This window comes from Alternaria arborescens, assembly GCF_004154835.1.
Source record: "Alternaria arborescens strain FERA 675 chromosome Unknown contig_6, whole genome shotgun sequence".
NCBI lineage: Eukaryota > Fungi > Ascomycota > Dothideomycetes > Pleosporales > Pleosporaceae > Alternaria > Alternaria arborescens.
Window position 1 is genome coordinate 572,053 of NW_021167861.1, and position 22,748 is coordinate 594,800.

The 22,748-nt window shown below is 50.3% G+C and overlaps 11 protein-coding genes across 11 annotated transcripts; 5 read left to right on the forward strand and 6 right to left on the reverse strand.

Moving 5' to 3' along the window:
• Positions 1 to 261: 261 nt before the first annotated feature.
• Positions 262 to 1,525, reverse strand: AA0111_g3413 (hypothetical protein; the record flags this gene model as incomplete). Its single annotated transcript, XM_028649295.1, has 3 exons — positions 262 to 405; positions 465 to 1,201; positions 1,249 to 1,525. The coding sequence occupies 3 exons, from the start codon at positions 1,523 to 1,525 to the stop codon at positions 262 to 264; spliced, it is 1,158 nt and encodes a 385-aa protein (XP_028509102.1).
• Positions 1,526 to 2,115: 590 nt separating this feature from the next.
• On the forward strand, positions 2,116 to 3,674 carry AA0111_g3414 (Acetylornithine aminotransferase; the record flags this gene model as incomplete). The annotated part of the gene is made up of 3 exons (XM_028649296.1): positions 2,116 to 2,256; positions 2,312 to 2,551; positions 2,601 to 3,674. 3 exons carry the CDS (start codon positions 2,116 to 2,118, stop codon positions 3,672 to 3,674), a joined length of 1,455 nt encoding a protein of 484 aa, XP_028509097.1.
• A 275-nt stretch (positions 3,675 to 3,949) lies between these two features.
• AA0111_g3415 (hypothetical protein) lies at positions 3,950 to 7,776 on the reverse strand (the record flags this gene model as incomplete). The annotated part of the gene is made up of 2 exons (XM_028649297.1): positions 3,950 to 5,997; positions 6,054 to 7,776. 2 exons carry the CDS (start codon positions 7,774 to 7,776, stop codon positions 3,950 to 3,952), a joined length of 3,771 nt encoding a protein of 1,256 aa, XP_028509098.1.
• Positions 7,777 to 8,347: 571 nt separating this feature from the next.
• Positions 8,348 to 9,036, forward strand: AA0111_g3416 (hypothetical protein; the record flags this gene model as incomplete). The annotated part of the gene is made up of 3 exons (XM_028649298.1): positions 8,348 to 8,498; positions 8,568 to 8,777; positions 8,843 to 9,036. The coding sequence occupies 3 exons, from the start codon at positions 8,348 to 8,350 to the stop codon at positions 9,034 to 9,036; spliced, it is 555 nt and encodes a 184-aa protein (XP_028509099.1).
• Positions 9,037 to 9,388: 352 nt separating this feature from the next.
• AA0111_g3417 (hypothetical protein) lies at positions 9,389 to 10,425 on the forward strand (the record flags this gene model as incomplete). Its single annotated transcript, XM_028649299.1, has 4 exons — positions 9,389 to 9,430; positions 9,483 to 9,801; positions 9,850 to 10,239; positions 10,304 to 10,425. The coding sequence occupies 4 exons, from the start codon at positions 9,389 to 9,391 to the stop codon at positions 10,423 to 10,425; spliced, it is 873 nt and encodes a 290-aa protein (XP_028508752.1).
• Positions 10,426 to 11,086: 661 nt separating this feature from the next.
• On the forward strand, positions 11,087 to 11,750 carry AA0111_g3418 (hypothetical protein; the record flags this gene model as incomplete). Its single annotated transcript, XM_028649300.1, has 4 exons — positions 11,087 to 11,098; positions 11,168 to 11,212; positions 11,428 to 11,525; positions 11,582 to 11,750. The coding sequence occupies 4 exons, from the start codon at positions 11,087 to 11,089 to the stop codon at positions 11,748 to 11,750; spliced, it is 324 nt and encodes a 107-aa protein (XP_028508750.1).
• A 1,014-nt stretch (positions 11,751 to 12,764) lies between these two features.
• On the forward strand, positions 12,765 to 14,244 carry AA0111_g3419 (hypothetical protein; the record flags this gene model as incomplete). The annotated part of the gene is made up of 2 exons (XM_028649301.1): positions 12,765 to 13,283; positions 13,330 to 14,244. 2 exons carry the CDS (start codon positions 12,765 to 12,767, stop codon positions 14,242 to 14,244), a joined length of 1,434 nt encoding a protein of 477 aa, XP_028508751.1.
• A 100-nt stretch (positions 14,245 to 14,344) lies between these two features.
• Positions 14,345 to 15,457, reverse strand: AA0111_g3420 (hypothetical protein; the record flags this gene model as incomplete). The annotated part of the gene is made up of 1 exon (XM_028649303.1): positions 14,345 to 15,457. The coding sequence occupies one exon, from the start codon at positions 15,455 to 15,457 to the stop codon at positions 14,345 to 14,347; it is 1,113 nt and encodes a 370-aa protein (XP_028508813.1).
• Positions 15,458 to 16,176: 719 nt separating this feature from the next.
• On the reverse strand, positions 16,177 to 17,632 carry AA0111_g3421 (hypothetical protein; the record flags this gene model as incomplete). Its single annotated transcript, XM_028649304.1, has 3 exons — positions 16,177 to 16,569; positions 16,630 to 17,170; positions 17,220 to 17,632. 3 exons carry the CDS (start codon positions 17,630 to 17,632, stop codon positions 16,177 to 16,179), a joined length of 1,347 nt encoding a protein of 448 aa, XP_028508946.1.
• A 677-nt stretch (positions 17,633 to 18,309) lies between these two features.
• On the reverse strand, positions 18,310 to 18,942 carry AA0111_g3422 (hypothetical protein; the record flags this gene model as incomplete). Its single annotated transcript, XM_028649305.1, has 2 exons — positions 18,310 to 18,795; positions 18,853 to 18,942. 2 exons carry the CDS (start codon positions 18,940 to 18,942, stop codon positions 18,310 to 18,312), a joined length of 576 nt encoding a protein of 191 aa, XP_028508820.1.
• A 2,665-nt stretch (positions 18,943 to 21,607) lies between these two features.
• Positions 21,608 to 22,722, reverse strand: AA0111_g3423 (Pre-rRNA-processing protein; the record flags this gene model as incomplete). The annotated part of the gene is made up of 3 exons (XM_028649306.1): positions 21,608 to 22,503; positions 22,552 to 22,624; positions 22,672 to 22,722. 3 exons carry the CDS (start codon positions 22,720 to 22,722, stop codon positions 21,608 to 21,610), a joined length of 1,020 nt encoding a protein of 339 aa, XP_028508948.1.
• Positions 22,723 to 22,748: the final 26 nt, after the last annotated feature.

A 22,748-nucleotide genomic window follows, 5' to 3' on the forward strand; every position in this document is an offset into this window, starting at 1 on the left:
CGTGCAGCTGTGAGGGGTTTTGCTATAAGTCGGTGGTGAACGTCATAGCTCTAGTCATATAGGGGCATTGCGCTATTCATAGATGGTGCTACTTTTACTAGGAGACGCGCGTTATAAGCAGGAACTGGATGCATCTTCAGTTTCCGCTGCGCCAGTCGAAACGGCACTGGACCCGGCAATAACGAGTTCAGGAGGTGTTACGTCGGACCCTTGTACGCACGAACCCCTTGACATGAACAGCAGAGCCTTGCCTCCACAACATCATGGTATAACCTTCGCTTTCCTCATGCGATCAAACGCAGTCGTCCATGTTTCCTTAGTTGCTATTTCCTCTGTATACCCAACCTTGTGTGAAGCCTCCATACTCATCTGGCGGTCGAAATCAAACATCGTCATGATAAAGTACTGGTGCATGTTAGCTACCACGCCCGCGAAAGACACCCTCAGCAATCCTCTTCACTTACCTGGAATCCCGGATGCGTGATATCGCTATCTACGCTACCTTTCTTGAGGTTGTGCTTCTTCTCTAGCTCCTCCCACTCCTTCTTGTGCGCGTCAATGTACGCTCCAGGCTGAGGTGAGCCCTCTTCAGGTCCAGTACCCTTTAGACCAAAGTAATCACAGATTATCGGCCACTTGCCGCTCCAGCTGTCTTCTTGACCACCCACGTTAAAACTCTGTGATGCGGTTTTCTCTGGGTTCAAAGACGCATGGATAGAGAAGTGCGCGACCATGTCTTGCGGAGACTCATTGTACTTGTTCACCCACGATTTCTCAGTACCAGGGAATGGACACTTTGCGCCTTCGCCCTCAATGGATCGATAGAGCGAAAGATACAAGGCAAGTGTTTGCGCGAGGCAGTATGCGTTGTTATTTGGTACGAATCCAATGATGTTGTCTGGTCGGACCTCACACCAACTCCAGTTCTTTCCTTTGGAGATGCGTTTCAAGCAATCAATCTGGTTGTAGTAGAAAAGCTGTGAGAGGTATGGCTCCGGAATCGGTGGCAATGTCTCCTTGAGTGGTAGCGCATCCGCAAATGGAAACTTGTCGAGCATCTGGCAGCCGTAGATTTTGGTGCCCGTGGGAAGAAGTACGTATGACAATTTGGATGAAAGATGATCGATGGCAGTCACGGCACGCTCGAGCATGGCTTCATTGGTCTTGCACTCGGAGTCGGGGTCATCGATCTGCTTGTATGCTTGGTCGTGTTAGACCCGGCAAATTTCCCAGGAGCCTTTAACTTACAGTAAAAGTACACTTGTGTCACAGTCTCGACGTCTTTGACCTTCTCTTTGATTTGCTCCTCCAGCTCCTCCAGCGTTCCTTTGACTAGATCGACACCAGATACGATTTGAAGTCTGGGGTCGTCAGGCCAGAGAGCCATCTCACGTGTCAGTGGCCGATTGACCATAGCTGTGACCCTGGAGAAGGCATCTTTGGAGGGATATCCGTTGAGGATGGCATTAACAATAGACCACCCTGAGATACCGGAAGCGCCGTAAACAAGCGCGTGGTTGCTCATCGTTCAGACACTAGACACACGTCAAGATAGGTTCTCCGAGAAGCATGCACAGTGAAGAGCTCGTGGGGACAGGAACGCGACGCGTATCAGCTAGACCCTAGTATATGTACTTGCTTTCACATTTGAATTAGCCTATATCGCTTTGGAATGTACTATGACTACCCAGGCCAGCCACACTGCAATATGCAAAACCCTTGTGCTCGCAGCAGTCTGGTGCTGTCAATGCTGATGCGGAGAACAATATCCAAGATGTGTCTGACGGACTCTTCCCCGCAGCGTCGACCACCATGACTCGTGCAGTGACGCTCTTTCGGTTGCTATCCCGACTGCTTGCAGTTCTCGGAAGAAGCCGAACAGCGTTGTTACAGTGCATGTGGGGTGCGATGTGAAGTCGTCGTAGACAGAGTGTCATGGTCATTGCCAGCATCTTCATGTTGTTCGCCAGGCCATGGACCCCTGTCATGGCGCCTCTCCGACCCTCCGACGTCGGCCTATCTTATCATGCACGCTAAAATTTTGGGAAGTTGCGTCACGGCGAACAGTCACTTGGAGTGCATCGGACGAGGCCTTGAACTTGTTTGTAGATTACAATGGCTTCACGAATGGCTTCCAAGCGCGTATGCGCTGCATTGCGTACATCGCGTGTCAACTACACGTCGGCGCGGTTTGCTTCGGCAGCCTCTGCAGTTAGGGGATCCAGTCTACCACAGGATGTAAAGGATGCCATAGCCGTGAGTACCAACCAATTTGCACTCTTTTGACGCCTTCCATAATGACTCGGTATAGCGCGATTCTACACTGGCCACGCCCGACCCATCCTCATCCTCCAAGACAGCCGGCCTGGTCAACCAGCAGCTACCGTACATGGTCCCAACCTATGTACGGCCACCGCCCATGTTCGAGAAGGGAGAGGGGTGCTACATGTGGGACATTGAGAACAGGAGGTACCTGGACTTCACAGCTGGTATCGCCGTCAATGCGCTCGGGCACTGCGACGCTGGGGTAGCCCAGGTCATTGGAGAACAGGTGCGTCTGCCACCACTACCAAGGATACAGCCAACTGACAACTGTACAGGCCAAGCAACTCATGCACACTTCAAACCTCTACCACAACCCGCACACAGGCTTGCTGTCCAAGCAGCTCATTCAGCTCACACATGCGACTGGGGGCTTCGCCAGCGCAACTCGCACCTTCATCTGCAACAGCGGTTCCGAAGCCAACGAGGCTGCCATAAAGTTCGCGCGCAAGGTCGGCAAGTCAATGTCACCAGACAAGGACAAGCATGAGTTCGTGTCCTTCCACAACTCATTCCATGGCCGGACTATGGGAAGTCTGAGCGCGACACCAAACCCCAAGTACCAGACACCATTTTCCCCAATGGTGCCCGGCTTCAAGTACGGCACCTTCAACGACGTCAACGCCGTCAACGAGCTAGTCACCGATGCCACATGTGGTGTCATTGTAGAGCCAATCCAAGGAGAGGGTGGCGTAAACGTCGCAACGCCCGAGTTCCTTCTCGCGCTGCGAAAGAGATGCACAGAAGTCGGCGCAGTCCTCATTTTCGACGAGATCCAATGCGGCCTAGGCCGAACAGGTACTTTCTGGGCACATGCAGGCTATCCCAAGGAATGCCACCCCGATATTGTCACCACGGCCAAGGCACTTGGCAACGGTTTCCCTATCGGTGCCACTATCGTCAACGATTTTGTCTGCGAACATATCAAGACTGGTGACCACGGCACCACTTTCGGCGGCAACCCTCTTGGATCGCGTGTCGCTTCATACATCCTCTCTCGCCTGTCATCGCCAGAGATTCTCGACTCGATACCCGCTAAAGAGCAAGCATTCCGCAAACACTTTGATATTCTGCGAAAGCGCTTCTCGAGCCAGATCAAGGAAGTCAGAGGCAAGGGACTTATCCTAGGCCTTCAACTCGATGTAGATCCCACGCCCATCGTTACTGCTGCTCGTGAAAGAGGTCTCCTGATCATCACCTGTGGTACAAACACCTTGAGGTTTGTCCCACCACTTGTCATCACCGAAGCAGAAATCGAGGAGGGCATGCAAATCCTGGGCCAGGCCATGGAGAGTGTATGGATCAAGCACGATGACGTCGAGGGCACGGATGGTCAACAGGAGATGCGATAATGCACGTCCTGGTTAGCATGGCGTTCATCGGCGTTCTAGACAGGTAGCATTGTACATATTTCACCAAAATGGCATAAGGCAGATGAAGTTGAAGTGTATCTAGAGGAGTGTATTATTGATGTTCGCGCTCAGATACTGTATTGCGTCGAAGCAGTAAGAACAGAAGCCGAAGCCAAGAATGACGGGTATAGATGAAAAGAAGAAACGCTCCATCGTCACTGGAGATGGATGAGCCTGCAATTGTACGCAGAACGTGAAATAAAAGCCGTCGTACCTCAACCATTGCCGAAGATACTAGCCGATGGCGCGAATGAGGCTGCACCAGCCGCTGACATACTACCGTCGTGAGTTTGCCCTCGCAGTGGCAAGCCACGATCCGAGTCGGTCCCAAAGGGTGTCGTCGCAATGTGGGCATCATGCACGTTATTCAACTTGCCTTTTCTTGCACCCTTGGAAGTCTTTGCCTTCTTCTGCGGTGCATTTTCGGTCTTCTTCTCTGCACCTCCATACCGATGGTACCTGTGCCGGTTCGGGCGCCCAAAAACTTGCTGCGGTGTCTGCAATAGTGCGAAGCTTGAAACGCCTTCGCCCTCGTCGTCCCCTACAGACAGTATCTGGGCGTTCTGAATAATCTCAACGATGCCAGCATCGTCCTCAAGCTCTTTGGCTTCTTGATGATCAGCACGAGACATCTTCTTCGCGCGATTGAAGATTGCATGCTCAATCGTGTTTTCAAGAACAAGTGTTTCAACGAGCACTTCTTTCGTCTGTCCGATGCGATGGGCTCGTTTGATGGCTTGGGCCTCGATGTTAGGCCTATTGATTGGGTTCACAATGAGCACAACGCTCGCCGCATTCAGATTCAACCCCAGAGCACCACACGCGACGTCGATGAGCAAGACACGAACGTCCGGATCCTCGTTGAACAAGCGTACGTACTCAGATCGTAGAGTGTTGTTCAGAGTTCTGGCGTAGATGCGGTGGTTGACATACATAGACTCGAGGCATTGGGCAATATAGAACGCCGCGTTATCCCCGTCATAGAAGATGATAATTTTATCTTCCGCCTGATGTTTCATCACCTTGTCTAAGAGATAGGTAAGCTTGGCTGACGTCGTACCCACGATACGTGTGTTCCGCAAACTCGAGTCTTTGGCAAGTTCCGCTGTCTCGTCATCAAAGGTGAGCTTTCGTTTCTTTGAGCGAATAGGTGATGCACTATCTGTGTGATCTTTAATGCCATTTACAGGCTTGGCTCCTGTTGGTTTTGGAGGAGAAGCTTTGCTTGTAATGGTCGATGCCCGTCGACTAGTCAGTGGCTGCACCAACGAAGTTGGAACTCCAGTCCTTTGCAAGGGCGCGTCATCGACCATACCCTCGCTCGACCCTTTGGCCTTGCTTTCTTCTTCAGCCATCGCGATAGCCTTTGCTTTCGCAGCATACCCAACAGCCTCCAGCCCGGCGGCGGGGTCTAGCGAGCGTATGCTGCTATCGACGTGAAGTTGGCCTTCAATGAGTTGTGTGGCTCCGATCATGATAGGCTTCGCCGGGTAAACAAGTGCGAAAGCCTCTTGAGCCTCCTTTGGCCAACTCTCGACAGCTACGCCTACCTCATGAGATGTGCTCAATGCCATCCATTCAGCGGAAGCTGTAAGTTTTGATACGACTTGGCTGCTCTCCAGGAGTGATTTTGCGTCATCAAGGGAGCAAATTTTGTCCTCTTTGGCAAGGTACTTGTTAGTAGTCTCAAGCGTGGAGACTACATCAGAAAGACTGAATCCAGTCCATGTAAAGTTGGACTGACGTAGATTCCTGATGAGGCTATGACGGGCTTTGACGCTGTTTTTGTGAAAAAGGTAGTCGACATCGGTCCTTTCGCTTGTAATGGCGTTCGCTCGGAGGACTTGAACGAAGAGATTGGCTATCATTTTATCAAACCAACATGGCTTGAGATACACAACACGGTGTCTCATCGGAGGCAAAATGATATCTTTCTCAACATCTTCCGGTCGTGTTTTCACGACCAAGCCTTCCAGCGTTCGGCTAAAACATGATGAGAATCCGGAATAGGTCTTTCTGTAGTGGTGCTCGTGACGGTAGATATATTCGTCCCAATCGAGTTTGGCTTCAGAGTTGTCGCACCAGGGTCGGACCATGAGAAAGTTTGAAGCGAGCATGCCTAGCGCCTTTGCAGCTTTGGTGTCTGCGTTGAGTTCGAATGATTTCCTCTGGTCGATAGCGAGCTCGCGCTGCAACGCATGGTCGCTTTCCACGTCAACTGTGGACATATCCACCTCCACACCCACTAAATCCTTCGCAGGTGCTGTGAAAAAGAATATCAGTCTACGTGTAAATGAGGAACTCTCCTTTGTGACTTACTTCCTGATACAACCCAGCGTCTCTCGGCCTGTATCTGTTTCGCAACTAGTACAGCATTGGAAACAGAGCTCGAGAACGAATGGCCTTCGTCGATGATGATACGTAGCCAGTGTATCTTCTTCAATGGCGACTCGTAGACTCTATCAGTGTCAACACAGCTACAATCAGGTATTCTGGTTGCTCCTATGTAAGGGCAGTTGCAAACACGAGAGACACCAGAGGCCATACGTCGTCCAAGTTCGTCCTGGCCGTCCTGTATCTCCTGTTCGAAGCGGTTGCGAGTAAACAAGACCACATCGAACTTCATGAGTTCAGTAGGAGCTGGTAGTTCGCTCCGGAACTCCATAGTCTCGTTAGGTTGTTGAGATATCTTGGTCTTACTTGAGCGCTTGGGCACAGAATCCACCACGAGAATCTTTAGTCCACCTTGAAGAACATGCTTCTGTATCTCCGACTGCCACTGATGCAGCAAGTTCCGAGGCACAATAATGATGGTAGCGGAAGAGAGCACTAGTTGGCGCGGTAGTGGTATGCGGGTGTTCCTATTCATACGTGGGAGATCTGGTGGTATCTCATAGAATGGGATGTCTCGATCAAGGGCTTCCATGAATCTCGTCATGTCTCCCGCACCGTTTGCCTCAGATTGCTCAAAAAAGGCTTTTGCTGGAATGGAATGCCGACCCGCGGCGGAGATTGCCATATCTGCCAATGATCCAGGTCGATTTCGGGAAGGAGGTACTGGCCGGTATGCAGCGGGCATTTTAGGAAGATGGTTTTTACTTGCCAATATAACAGCTAGGCAGATGACTGTCTTTCCTAAACCCATAGTTTCTGCTAGAATACCACCCCGGTTCGTTTCGTAGTAGCGCGGCTCCTGCAAAAATGATCCATCTCGAGCCCCGAAGTAAAACCTCTTCCCGTTTGGTGCGGTGCGAACCTCCAACCGTGGATCAAGCTGCAACTGTGGCGAGGCTTCTCGTTGCAGCATCAAGCTCGCCGAACGTGTCTGATAAGCGTAAAGCCTGGTTTTGAGCCCCGGTAGCGCCTGTTCGCCAAGATCCGACCACTCGGACACCGCTGCAGATTCTAGTACGTCTTGTACGGCAGCACGTGTATAACGACACTTGATTGCCGCTAAATTTGGCGCAGGGGATGGTAGCTTGTTGAACAGGTAATACAACGAGGACGGTTCTGCGCTGGCCCAAGTATCAAAGTAACATATCTCAACCTGCCCGTAGTCACCGTTCCAAGTAGTCGATGAGATGTCGATCTTTTGTAGGAGTTGCCGCAAAGCCGTCTTCAAACTCCTGCTATTCCGGTCGATAAAACGACGACCCCAGTCTTCTGGTAACAGATAGACGCGGAGGAGACTTCGAAGAGACGCGCTGTTGAGCGTTTTATTATGGAAAAACAAGCGAATCCAGCGGTCTTCCAACAGTCTCGATGCTTCTGTGCCAATAATTGTTTTGATTTCGTCCGGAAGTTCGCAGTACAGTAGTTCAATCCAATCGCCATTCGATGGTGAAGCAGATATGATATCGATAAGCTGCTCGAGGTGAAGGCAGCCAAGAGCGATGTACTGATCCATTTCTTGTGGCTTGGTCTCCGCGCTTTTGATATTGTTGTCGGTCGGTGAGAGCGCTGGAGTAACGGACGTAGTCTCTCCGGTCGCTGCAGAGGCAAACGCCGAAGACACAGACCTAGCTTCGTCACAGTCTTTCATCTCTTTGTCAGCTGCCTTATCAATTTTCTTGTGTGTCGCTCGATGGTCATGTCTGGCCACTGCCCATGGATCGGCCAACTCGATTGATGATAGTCCAACCATCACAAACGTGTATCACCATTGAAGTCGATAGGAGCAGCCGCAAAGCCTAAGCGGTTTAGCACCAGATCACGAATCGAGAATGGTTGTCAGTGAGCGGATAGATAGAAATGAGAGGCAACCGCCAAGTACACGGTGTTAGCGTTTCGCGCTAATGCTTTGGGTTAGCGCGGATGATCAAAATGAGGGTTGACCGGCAGCCGAAATAGGATGGACCTCCTGTTTGGTAGTGATAGATCACCGTGACGATGACATGAGTGGTTCTGTGTTGTTTTCTCGACAGTTGCAACATGTCAGGGATGTTTCGTATCCGGTGGCAATTATGTCTACGCGTGACGCGACTGTAATCAATCCGCGATATTATAGACCAGGATCAAGCAATGCGTAGACGCGATCACATATAAAGAGCCCTGGAGAGTGAAGTAACTGTCCTCATTGTGTATTCAAATCGTGAATTCGGATTCTTGTTGCAATGCTCTCCTTTGTCGCTCAAGTCTTGCTCATTGTCTCAGGCGCACTTGCGATGCCAGTTGAGAACGTTGGAAACTCAGCAACCGTAGGCAAGATACGAGGTGTTCGCGATCCGATCTATCATCTGTATCTCCAGGCCAACTCTAAAAATGGTATGCCACCCCTCATATATCAACCTTCCTCTTTGTACTTCTCCAGTAGTTTGCCGTTGACACATATAGCATCCATACCCGTCCTGGGCCCCGAAACTGCAGCTGACGAATTTACTATTGGTGGCACAATTCAATCGAAGAAGACAAGTCTGTACCTGAACATAGCGACCACGTCGACAAGCTACAAGCCATTGGTATGGGGGACGGCTGGGGATACGACAGCATGGGGGTTGGAGGGTGACACCATTATAACTGTACAAGGTAGCAGCTACGGTCGGCGTAAGCATCCCGGGAGGTGTAGAAGGCACGGTTCGCCCTTTTTGTTGCTAACACGCGATGTAGAGCTAAATTTCCTCGTATGCAAATCGACAGACGCAAGTTACTACGACTTGTATCTTCAGACCGGAAGCGACGTTCCGAGTGGAAGGACGTGCAGCAATTACCAGACAATACATCTACCGTGTCTCTGCTGAAGATTGTTACTGCTGGGCCACTTGTTGTTGTAGTTCATGTTCCTGAAAAAGCAGATACAAAGTAGCAAAGGCAGAAGCTTCGCATCAGGTCACCGACCTTCGATCACTAATCTAAACGTGATATGGATAGTTTTGTGATCCTCCGCAAATCGAATCTTGGAAGACAGCGAGGAAGGCGAGAGATCTGTCCGCGGTAGTGCTAACCACATCGGGTATGGCACGTTTCGAGACCGAAGAGACCCACCGAGGAGATCCACCGATGATTCGATGATTAGTGACGTATCGACCTTGTTAACTCCGAACAGCGTAGCTCTTTCGTTGATGATTAATGGTACAGATGTGGGGAAGATGCTGTTGCATATCACTGTCCCCGCTTCCTTTCTTCAAACGTCCATCGATTGAAGCACATCAACAATCATGTCATACAGCAGAATAGGAGTCGTGACCGGCGCGAACAAGGTACTCATACACACCCACGGTCCCTTCGCAGGTACAGGACTGATTCCTATAGGGCATTGGACGCGCAATCGTCCAGCAGCTAGCCCTCCAATATCCCAAGTCGCCGCTTAACAGCGGACCCTTTTTGATTTACCTGACAGCTCGTGATCAAGGCAGGGGAGAAGCTGCCGTCAAGGACCTCGAGCAAGATGCGCAGCTCAAGGAGGCAAAGGCATTGAAGGCCGACGGAGGGCTATCGCAGATTGAATTCCACTTGCTTGATATCACGAGCAGTAGCAGCATCAAAACGCTCGCAGACCACTTGAAGCAGGCGCACGGAGATGGCATTGACTTTGTCATCAACAACGCGGGAATTGCCATGGATGGCTTTAGTGCGTATCGCTTCCCGTACCACGTATTGCTTATGCTAACGGCTACAGACGCCGATATTGTCAAGACAACCCTCGACTGCAACTACTACAAGACGCTCGAGGCATGCCACGCTTTCCTTCCCCTCCTGAAGCCTACGGGCCGCATCGTAAACCTCGGCAGCATGGCTGGTAAACTCAACAAGTACTCCGAAGAAGTCCGTAACCGCTTCCTCGCCTCCAAGACCGAGGAAGATGTCACAAAGATCATGAAGGAGTTCGTTTCTGCTGTGGAGGCTGGAAAAGAGAAGGACGCTGGATTTCCTAGTGCAGGTTATGCTGTGAGCAAGGCGGGAATAATTGGAGGCACACGAGCGCTGGCCAGACAGGAGAAGGAGAAGGGAAGCAAAGTGTTGATCAACGTCTGCTGTCCTGGCTACGTCAATACCGATATGACGAAAGGTGAGAATCTCCCCTGTTCGGACTTCAAAGGAAGCATTAACTAACTTGGCATACCAAATTTTAGGCAACGGAACACGAACTGTAGAAGAAGGAGCTCAAACGCCGGTGCTGCTTGCAATCCATGACATTCAGAACAAGACGGGTAGCTTCTGGCAGTACGAGAAGGAGATCGACTGGGTTGGATAGAAGTACAACAGAATAAAAAGAAACAGATCCTCCAAGACTGATTCGCATTTTTGTCTTGTCACCATGCCTGTGATTCGGTAGCTGGAAGCTCACACGCATACAAGACACACGCTACAGTTCTCTTACAACAACGAAGTGGAAAGGAGCTTCAACAGCAAGAAGCTTGACGCGTTTACAGGGCTAACGCGTCTTGCATTACTAGCGCGGATCTCTTGTGGCGGAAGAAGCGACGCGTGAGGAAGGGGCGATAGAGGGAGGTGCGTCCCACGTTGAAAGAGCAATTCAGCAAGACTTCCAAACTTCAAGCAACTCTGATTATGCATACTCTGCGTACCCGGGTGGAGCTAGGCGACTGCTATAACCAGACACCATCAATACATGTCTCTCAACTTCACCAAAGGCGAATCTAAGAGATTGTAGCTGTGAACCGTGCCGGGGAGTGTCTTTTGGTGCAGAGGTGGCGAGAGCAGTGCCTTCCTCCAAGACCAAAATGGACCCACTTTTGAGCTCAGCATTGTGCCATCTCGAGCAACACGTACCTTTTGACTGGAAGAGCGGACTTTAAGGGTATCCGATGAGTGGTGACGCGTAGCTACTTCGCGTCTTCCTGCAAGACTTCCTGCTCTTTGGCCACACCACTCCACTGCCCACGACCGACACCATGACCACCAACGTGAGTAGGACTGCACAGCGGAGATGCCGTACCTGTAAACTATTGACCGGGCTAATTCAAGTATCGCAGACTCATGCTACCGCAAAGCCAGCGAAGCCAACGCCTCTCGACTGGGTAAGTTGACCGCAACTCCACTGCCTCGCTCCTTCCAACTCTTCAATCTCCCACCTCTTGGGTCTCCCAGGTCTTGCTCTTCCACGTCGCCACCTCCTACCTCTCGCACTTGTCACCTCCTGCACTTCTCACAGCTCATCGTTCCACTACCTATCTCTTTTAACTCCGGTAAACTGGCAGCCACGCTCTTGTACCCAAGCTAACATATTGTTAAGAAAATCTACTGGGCAGAGAAGAAAGAGAAGAAGGCACAGGAACAAGAGCGAAAGCGAAAGCGAAAGCGGTATGAGGACGCGCAAGATGTGCCGCCTGTGTAAGCTACTCTACCACTATGTTGTGCTTTGAGATCAGTAGACTGACTGAACGTAGCAAGAAGAAGTCGCGCAATGTCCGCCGCCGTATCAAGCAGAAGGCGGACGCCGAGAAGAAAGCCGCCGAATGGCGCTCCACCAGATCAGAGCCCGACTTTGGTGACTGGGACAAAAAGGAAAAGCCCAAGATCACGCTGCGGTTGCGTGGGGCTGAAAAGTCGTCATAGTTCTTCACTCGTTCGTTAGCGGAAAAACGGATGTTCAAGCAATGCAACGCGATGTCTTCTGTGTCCGGCCGGAATATATAACTTCATTCTGAGAGCCTTTCCATCAATCAGCTCCATCATCGCTTGGTGTAGCGATTTCGCGTCTCCTTGGTGTAGTTGGTTATCACGTGGGTCTCATATCACCAAATATGACTACTATTATAGTAGATATCCCAAGGCCGCCAGTTCGAGTCTGGCAGGGGACAATTTTTTTCGTTCTTGCGAGTTCACGCATATGTTAGAACTTGCCAGGTCTTTTTTTTTTTTGGAATTGTCCTCGATAACGTGTCGCAGGCTCCTCAGGTTGCAAGTTCGCAAGTTCGCAAGGCAAAAACTGGTCGCGAGGTATTCTTTGACTTGATATTGTTCTTCCCTCGCATTCCCTTTGCAGCAAGGCTGTGCTGCTTGGAAATCTCAGCCGCGCTCTCACAATGAGAGTAGGTTGGAACATCATCTCAAATATTGGGATTTGACGGAGCACATCGTAGGTTTGAGAGCATGGACACAAAAGCAATTTTAGCTGATCGAGTTGTGTTGGTGAGTTAGCATGGTCACAGCACGCATCGATGGATGTTTTCCTCGATACCACCCGCCATTAGCCATCGACGCGTCCCCTCAGCACTCACCATCCTTGGAATGTGCAACGCCCGCCAGCTACACCTGGTATAATCCCGACTGTATTAGAAAAAGCAATAGGGGGTCTTGAATATACCGAATTATAGATATTTCAGGCATCTTTCTTTTGCCAGACGCGTCGCACAGTAGCAAAATCGCTGTTCACGTGCAGCCGTGATAGATCCGCGTTGCTCAGGGGCTTCCGAAGCGATCACGAAACCCGTTGATGTCATGATTCAACGAACATCCAAATCGACCTCATCAACTACAATCATAACCCATCAAGATTGATGGGCATTCATCTCAATTCAGCAGTTAAATCTTACCAAAGTCCAGTCTCATACTATCTGATACGTGAAGATGCCTCAGGCGAAGAAACAGAAGACCGTGCACGATTCCGGCGTTTTCCTGGAGGAGTCGGGCAGTGAGAGCTCAGATTCTGCTTTTGAGACGGTGCGCACCCACAAGAACGACAAAGAGAAAGGCGCAAAAAGCAAGAACAACAGCACGGATGAGACCCAGTCAAGCAAGCCTGCAAATCCAGCGCCGTATGATTACGTCTGTATACCTCATCCTTTCTTCGACGTAGAGGACAGGAATTGGCTGAATTGGACATTGGATCCGGACGCCTACATCGAAGATGAATTGGAGGTTTTCGAAAAGCTCTACAAGCCTATTGACGATAAGTTCAGAAAAGACGGTGTCTTCAAATCACCGCCGAGCAAGTTTCCGGAGCACAAATGGGTGATGATGTGGGATGCTTGGCTGAAGGTGGACTTACTAGGAAGGAAAGCCAAATATTGCGATCCTGGCGGTTTCGGCATGGAGCTATACCAAGACTGGCAAGGATGGGGAGTACAGGAGATCTTGGAAAACATGGTGTGTGCGAAGATCGACGGGGTATGCTAAAGCTGACATTGAAAAGCTGATCGAGTTCGACGAAAGCTTCCGGGCCAACGATGACCGCATTGAGAAGATGTGGTCGGTGGTTAGTGCAGTGGGCCTCTGGATGAATTCCGATAAAAACATCGACGCGCTCACGAACAATGAAGACGGCGAGACAACCTGCGAGCTTTTTGGCGTATTGGGCTGCGCATTACTGACTGTGCTTGCGACCATTGAAGCAGCAGGCGAGCTCAAGCCAGATTCCCGCTTTCTCGACTTGACTCTTGGTATCTCATATTACTTGGAATTATCGCACGATCTCCCTGCATATGGCATTGAAGGAGAATGTGTAGCTTGGCGCAAAGAAGCCGTCAATTATTTCAAGAAAGGCAAGCTCGATCCCGAGAAGGGATCCTATACAACGAAGCTGCGTATAGAGAAACTGTCCAAAGTAGGCAACTTCGATGGTGACGACGGCGACTACAAGGAAACCAATGGAGTTGCTGAGGAGGTCATGACTGGGACGACGAGCTCTGAGAGACTTCAGGCTGAGAGACTTCAAGATGAGAAAGCGACAGCGAACCCTGTCGGCAGCTCTGCTGCAAATCCGGTCATGATCCCTGAAGACGACGACGCGAACAAAGAGAACGAAAACCCAGAAGCCACAGGCGACAAGGCTGTCTCTTCGCCACCAACTTCAAATGGCAAGAGGAAGAGGGGCTTGAGCGATGCAGAGAACGTGAAGGATACAAACAATGGGAAGAAAGACCCATGGCACTGGAATGAGAAGTTCAACACGTACAAGGAGAGGCAAGGTGAAACATTGGGTGGTGAAAAGTATGACATTACCAAGATGACCAGGGCAGACAGAGCAGCTACGTCGTTCACTGGGAAAGATCCCCTTGCAAAAACCCCGGTGAAGTATCTAAAGGAAAATCTAGTGGATAAAGCTTAGTTGCAAGGAATAGGATCTGTCAGAGTATAATGCACGCTTACGATGATATGTGCAAGTTCCTGTTTTCGATGTCTAGGAGGCGTTTTTTCAATCTAGACTGCTATTGCACACACCCCCGACTATCCACTGGCCAGATCTCCTCGATAACCCCCTTCCGATACGCATAATAGACATTATGTAAGTTCACCGTCGGATCGATATGGCTAGGTACCATCTCGACCCTATCTCCTATCTTCAACTCTTCACCCTTGCCTTCCTCCCAGGCAAGACTGCCATGCTCATCACCCAAAACCCCATACGTATACCCCGGTGTCTTGCATTCTGCAAGCCCAGAGTCCGTCGTCAGCGACTTGAGTCCTGCATCAATAGTAATGATATTCGCGCCCTGTTTGCTGAGAACTGTAGAGAGGATGGTCAAGCTCTGAGCGTAGTTTGTAGAACCAACGGCGTTGCGATAATCCGTGTCCATGAAGAGGAAAGAGCCAGGCTGTACCTCGGTGATTCCAGGGACAGTGACACAGAACTCTGCAGTTCCAGTTCCACCTGTTGTTACTACATCGATGGCATGACCTTCTTTCCTTAGCGCATCAGCAGTAGACGTGAGGATCTTCATGCTCTCAAGACACTGGCTTTTGCGCTCTTCGAGACCATGGACATGTTGTAGGTGGCCTTCGTACCCTTGTACGCCGATGAGTCTGAGATGCTTTGAGCTGGTGACAAAACGAGCTAGTTCCGAAGCTGGTCCCCCGGGTTGCACGCCTGTACGATGCAATCCCACATCGAGATCGATGAGCGTCATAACTGTGCCCTCGAAATCGCTTTCTGATAGTGCTTGTTCAATGGCGCTCGCACCCTCTTTGCTGTCGACAACTATTCTTACATCCTTGTACTTCTTGACCAATTCCACTAACCTCTTTACCTTCGCAGGTCCAATAATCTCACATGTAATCAGCAGATCTGTGAAACCCTTCTCACACATGACTTCTGCCTCGCTGAGTTTCGCCACGCATCCACCTTTTGCACCCGCTGTGACCATTTTCTTCGCAATGATGGCAGATTTTGTGGTCTTGAGATGTGGACGGATATTGACACCAGTAGGGAGTAGTTGTTTCATGAGTTTACTTAAGTTGGTCTCCATGAGGTCCAAGTCCACAATCATGGATGGCGTGTCTAGCGAGTCCAGCGAGTCGCCCACCTTAGGAGAGTACGGCATGGTTGTGTTGTGTACGAGACGCTGGTAGGACCGATGGTATGCAGCACGTTGTTGGTGGTAAATTGTGAAAGCAGCTCGACCACGACTCGAAACGCATATATGTCGGAGAACTACGGGCTTAGTCACAACGTATCGGAGTGCGAACATCGGACACGGCGCTTGAAGATAGGCGTTAGGAGTGGAAAAGTGGGTTGCTTGATCGTGATAACCCGAAATGGTAAGCCGGCGGCCATCCCACCTTCCCGACTGAACACTAGCCTCTAGGTTTACGGACCATTCATGTCGTACAACCGCAAGGTACCACAGAGGGTATGCATCAGCCTTTTTGTCATGCTTGTATCAATAGAGACTACATTCAGTACGTTCAGGGAGCGTTGAATATAGGTTGCGGTCACGTTGCACTCATCTCATTCTGTACAAGCAATCTCGCCAAACTGAAGTCCAGCCTAGAAATCATCTTCGATAGTCATCTGCACGTCCGCACGTGGGAGCTCGTTTCTTTTAATATCTACTCAAAAAGGATCCCGGAGTTGTTCGCCTTCTTTTCCCTCTGAGTCATGATCCTACTGAAGGAGATGTGGCGCATACCTTAGGGATAGATTATTCCATTGGGTAGCACTACTCAAAACGAATGAGCATCCTTGTACGGGCTTGTGCTTAACAGTACTTTCGGACCTGACGAATGAAGCCCGTGAATCCGAAAATGGTGAATCCATCTATCAAGCCTTGCAGCCTTTGTGCCCACCTTGCTGCCACATCGTAACGCTCTTAACCTTCATCTGCCCATCGTCCTTCCACGTAGGCAGCCACTGGTCCTTGGCTTCCCAAAAGTCGAGCTTTGCCCGAGGGCTCCTGTCAATCCATGGCTTGCCGCTCTTGCCATCCTCAAACCAGCCATTTGTTGAGCCAACAGCAAGGTTCATGACAAGATAGAACTCCTGGTCAAAAGGAGCTGTGTTGCCTTTGGTGTGCTTCCATGGATTCTCAAGGCGGGTGCCGTTGGCATCAGCTTGAGGGAAATTACCGTACTTGAAAAAGGGTTGATCAAAATGCGTGTACATGACTTGTAGGAGGCGTGTATTGATATAAGTGAAGATGTACTTCTCGCTCCACTAAATGCATGGTCAATACTGTCGCGCACGATAACATAGAAAGGAAAGTAGCGGTATTACCTCAACACCAAAGGTGTTGTAGTCGGCTGCATATGTAGTGTGCAGCGCCTGGCGCTTGACATTGTTGCGCCACCAACCATTGTGGTTGGCGTCAGGGCCGAAGTGCAGCGTGCTCGAGACGACGTTGTTGCCGCCTTGCGCATAACCTGGAGCATTGCCGCGGGACTCCGCGATATCGATCTCACCAGAACGAGGCCAGGCGCCATATACGTTATCCTTGGGTAACATCCAGATGGCGGGCCACAGCCAGTCACCAGTGGGCAGCTTGGCGACGACTTCGACGCGGCCGTACTTGATTGAAGCACCAATTTTGGTATTGATTCGGCCAGACTTGACAGGATTGACAATTGTACCGTTAGTTGTGTTGGTAGTGGCGACACAGTCGGTCCAGTGAGAGCCAGTGCATCCCTGTCCACGGAGATCGATGATGTAGTTGCTGCCGATGAATGTTTCGTCCTGGATTGTTGGCTTTATAACGAGCTCGCCGTTCTTGATGAAAACGTTCTCGTCTGTACCTGTAGTCATCTCGAATTGGCCGTTGCTACAAACATCAATCAGTCCAGGTGTAACAATGGTTCAAGGCAACATACCCATAGCCGCCCAGCTCGACTTCCCTAGTCCAGACGTTCTCGTTCAGCGTGGTGAAATTATCATGGTAGATCTCGCAGTATTTGTGCCTGCCTATGACTCTGAAGCCGTCCCAGATCATGATAGCCACTGCCATGAAACCGAGTCCAAGCCCTATGAGAGGAAGAATTGTGCCCCATTTCTGCCTGGGGTGCGGCTTGTCGAGCCACGGCATCTGCACATCTTCGGGCTTAACCCGTCGTGAGCGGAAATACTGACCTGGTACGGGTCCGTAGTGGAATCCAGAGCCTGTGGCTTGCTTGCCCTTGAAGGCTTGCTTGCTGTTGGTGCTTTTGGATTTGTGGACTTTCTCTGAAGGGCCCCCCGAGCGGGCTACAGGGGTGATGATGTTAGGAGTTTCTGTGAGGTTCTGCATAATGTGCTGGTGTTATAGTATAGGAGGAGAGAATAATGTAAAGTAGTAGACTTTTTGTAGCAGGCAAATTCGATATCCGCCTAACATGAAACCTACCACACGTGTACGCATCGGGAATCCTGTGGCCAGCAGACAGTATTTCAACGTACTTACAGAGCGCATGTTCGCATAGCGTAAGCGCGACTGAATGTTCAATGGGCGGTCCAATCCAATTATGCGACAGAGCGACCGAGTCCCTTGGTACGAGTAGATCCCATTCGTCAGGCTCCACAGTAAAGAGAACATGTTTCCTTCGAACCATAAGACAGATATGGTGATTGTTGGTCTTGTGTGGGTACTTGTGGAAAATATTGACGGCTGAGAACCGGCGATTGGATGAGCCACTCAGCACGAAAAGGCTCGATTCTTCGACAGTTGTATCTACCACCGAAAGCACCTTACAGGCATTCGTCGTGTCCCAAGATGACGACAGGATCATGTAGCAAATAGCGAATACCTCTAGGTTATGAAATAGGGTTTTCTGTTGAGAGATACAGATCAGTGAAACCGAACCTTTATTCTTTCGTAATTTGAGCGCGTCAGCGCCCTCAGCACTCTGAAACAACAGCGGCACCGAAGGGACATATCACGCTCAAGACGCCCACGACCACAGCGCGTCGCTTGTTTCGCCCGCGCATCTATGCGCCCACTGCCAGACTCAAGTATATACCCCACACGACACCCACAGAGCAGCCAAAAAGGACCCTCTTGTCTACTGGCACCCACAGGAAGCTGATAAGGCTTATCGCAGGCCAAAACTTGTATCCGTCCTTCATCATTGGCCATAGCTTGTTCGCGCAGTCGCTCGTAACCACGTCCATGGCGTTGACGCCAGGTTTCCCCTGCGCATTGACATAACCCATATATGCCAAAAACATGAGTGTGTTGACGACTGCGCCGATGGTCTGATCAAGCAGGAACTTGATAAGGACGTTGGTCTTGTTGAGGGACGTCTTGGCGGGATCGGATTTCGAGCCTGGCTTCTCGGACGGTGGAGCAGCAGAGGGCACATTGGTAGGAAATTGCTCTTCTAGGTAGCCTTGCCAGACAATGTTTGGCGGGGTGCTGAGTACGCTGAAGAGCGCGAACTTGAAGACTGTGGCATAATTGAGCGCAAAAGGCGTCTGGGCACGTGTCAGCTACAGGCACCAAACAACCACAAATCGCGCAACTGTACGTACGCTGTCTTGATACGACGATATGGCTTGCGCAAGCACATTCGAAGTTATGCTGAGCACTGCGCCCTGCAGGGTCTGCGATACTATCGACATGACTTCGTTGTTGATCAGGTGTACAAATATCCACAGCCGCGATTGAATAATGGAAAAGGAGGATGAAATTTATCGCAGGTAGAATAATTGCAGAAGAGGAGGCGTGAGGCGTGTGTAGGGTTATGTGTCTCAATGTGGCCAGCACATCGACTATTTTCGGGAGTATCAACAATGTTTCGCCCGTGGCAAGTCGCGTCCCGCCATCCCGCCATCCCGCGTCCGCCCGTGACGTCAATCAAGACGTGCAGCCCAACACCGCGTTAATTAGGACCGCTTTTCCATAGTACCTTGCCTTGCAGCTCCTTCTCATGAATGGCCCAATGGCAGTGTCGACGCGTACTTACTGGACTGCTGGATTGCACCTGAAGAATAGTCAGACCGTCGCAAAACGACTAGTACGCCATCTTACGTCCTAAAGAAATCGCAGCGGAGTAGAACAAGGTATGCAATCGCAAACGATGTTGGAGCTAGCCGATAGAAGTTTCATGTAGCTAATCTAACTTGTATCTAATCTTGAACCTCATTCGACCGCGCGGGGCATTCTAACAGGCTGATAGCGCGAAACCATAGACCAATACAATCTTGAATAAAGACAATAAGCCATTCGCACTGACAGGACCCTTTCGTGATCACACCCATATTTGCGTCTCACCCAAGTGTAATCTCTACCTTTTCCTTTGCCTTGCTCTCCCAAACGTCCTTCCACACTCTTCCAAGTGCTTTGCGATATGCAACTCCTTCCACCCGTCTTACCCAGAGTACATTGACGAACTCGTACAGCCCATCGTATCTGGCCAAAGTGAATTATTGAGACCAGCAACAGGTACGTCCATTTTAGTTGCAGAAGTATCAAAGTTTGGTGTTGGGGTGTGGGAAGGAGCGAGTGTAAGTCGGGATATATCCTGGCACTCGTGTCAGGAAGCACATAGACATTCCCAATTGACTGTATCGTTTTGGAAGATGACCCTTCGTGTAGAGAATATGTATTCCTGAAAGGTCCAGCCTCGCGAATACCACTTGGTCTGCATGAGTGATATCGCTTGATCAAGCATATATTTTGCACCATCCAGAGGTTGTCCGTCTGCCCTTCTCTTCTCTTGTTTTGAAGGAGAATCACCATGAACAAGCGCCATTCTACGATGTCCATAAAGACTCAGGCTCGCTTCTTCGTTCTGAGCTGCGACTAAGGTAAAGAGTGAACCTGCATACATCTCTCCCATAGCACTTAGTTGATGGTGTTTGGTTGCCTCATCGTCTTGGATGATTGTGATCCGATCCACCCATAGATAAGGAAGCCCCAAATCCCTGATCAGATTGATGGCATCCCTGATAAGACTAGGTAGCGATATGATCCCGTTGTAGAGCCCGTTATGCTCTTGGAGCTCTTTCAGGTTCGATTTCGTGGCGCAAGCTGAAGCCTCTGCCCTACCCCCAAACATAGCTCAAGGCAACATAACGCGGGCGTTCAGGCGCTGCAACCAAACACCCTCGCTCAACATCAATCAGGTAGGACGGAAATGGCGAGTGCATCTGTGAGGTTCTGCTACCATGGCAGCGTATTCCATGTAGTTTTTCGCAACGATCTATCCACGTTTGGATGATACCGACATCCATAATCGTAGCGTCCTGAGCTAACACACTAGTGTCTGCCTCTGAGTCCCTCTTCTCAATATAAGGAAGAAAAGGGACGAGGTGAGTAGGCATATCCTTCCATGACACATCGGTGTTTCTGGGTGACGCTGTGCGGCAATAGCGTCGTCGGGTCTCTGGGAAGTGCACCGCCGAAGACACCGTTTGGCGAGCGAATTCTTCAGCTGTATCGGGAATCCATAGCTTCGTTTGATGGTGCAACGGGGGAATTCCAATCCAGCCCTCTTGGGGAGCTATACTCGTGCCGGTAGCCTCAGTCGTTACTGCTTGCTTGTCTTCCTGCATTCTGCACTCTGCTGCTACCACGTCCATGGTCTGTACTAGGCCTGACGCGAGGTGCCTTTTTCGATAAAGTTATATGTTGACTAGACGCTCATGTGGCATGCACATAATTCGGTCCTCTACGTGATCCGCTCTCAGGCGCCTCTTTCTCTCAAACTCGATGTGCACGAATTTGCTCGATATTTTATCAGGTCCGAGGATACCAATGCCTCTTCCACAACGGGGGAGATGGGTTCATTAATATTGGAGACGACATCGTTGGCAGTGAAGGAATATTCGAGTGGTGACGCAAAGTGAGGGGTATGACCCCAGTGACAGGGGCAGCCAGAACTGGTTAATGAACTCTCTATCTCGGTGGTAGAGGAGAATCTGATGCGCAAGGCTGACAGGACAGGTACTCGTCGGTCGGACTCCGAGTCATTGGACTAGCTACTGGCGCAATTTGATTACTCATGGACCAGGTGTAGTCGCTTGGTATAGCTGGGTCAACATTGTATGAAGCTGGTAGGGAAGTCGCCCATTCTCCTGTCTGTTCCCCTTGTTGACCAGGGGTGCAAGCGGCGTGGTACGGAGAAACCACCAGTCTTTATCCGGTATCGATTCTGGTGATGATCCAGCTGATCTCTTGTGATGATTCACAAAAAACGAGGGACAACGATGGCTGCGCACATCTACTTCATGGCAAGCCACGTTACACCGCTCACTGAAGCGCGTCGAGCAACGAGTCGTGGTCTTAAGCGGTCGATTCTTCTCGGTAGAAATCCGCCATGCCCTCTTTCACAGCCTTTCGGAGTTGCGCACCCGCTCTGCCCAGCTCCCCGCCACCTTTGGTAGCCTGCTCCAGACCTGCGATGATTGCAGCCTCCGCTCGGTCTCGAAACAATCTTTGCCGATCTTCACGGTCTTCATACATCTCTGCTTCTTCGTCTCTGGCAGCACCAAATAGGTTCAAATGCGCGTAGGCGTTCGATCGTTCGGAGAGCACGTGATGCTGCGTATGCCAAAGCGGAAAAGTGTTGTCGCTAAGGCCGATAGAAGCAGCTGTCTGAGCATGAGAGAGCCCGGTGCGGAGGAAAGAAGTCAACGCATTCATTTGCTTGACTTGCATCTTCGTATCGGCCTTTCCGTACGATTTTCCAGACGACCATTTGCTCGATGCTTCACTTTGCCAACCAAGCAAAGTGAGGAAGCATTTGAGCATCTTCACCCACCCTCCAGCACAACTGACAATTTCATCGCCTGTGACCACAAGCAGCCATTCCAGCACCTCGAGGCCAAATACACGAATTTCAGTTGCTAAGTGCGTCATTGCAGCTCTTGTGTGCAGTAGCAGCTGATCTGCGTGGCTAGCGATATCGATTGGTGGCAGACTTTGCAGAAGCTTGAGTAGTTGCTGACGAACATTATTTGATCCGTCCAGAATGAGCTTTTGTGCCACGGGAATGATGACAGACGAAGGTTGCGGTAATGGAACTGTAGGTGGGTTGCTTGTGATGGCTGATGTTAAAAAGGCCAATGATTCTTTCCGCTGTGCATCTGACTTGTGATTTAGTAGACCTAGGTGATGAGCGCATTGTGCTTCTAAACTTGGAGCACTGGTAGAAAGTGCTTGTTGCTTGAGAGAAATTGCTGCGATGTGTTAGTTGAGAATGTGAAATTTAGTGTTGTAAGTCTCACATTTGGCTCGGAAGCTGGTATCAGTGCTATTCGCTGCCTTGGGTCTGGCTTTTCCGACCTTCAATTTTGGTTTCTGTTTTGGTCAGCTCTGCAATTCATAGAAATCCTGTACAAGCTTACCTGGAAATCTTTCTTCTTGTTCTCCTTCTTCTTCTTTGAGCTGGCGGTCATGATGTCGGACTATTGGAACCCTGCAA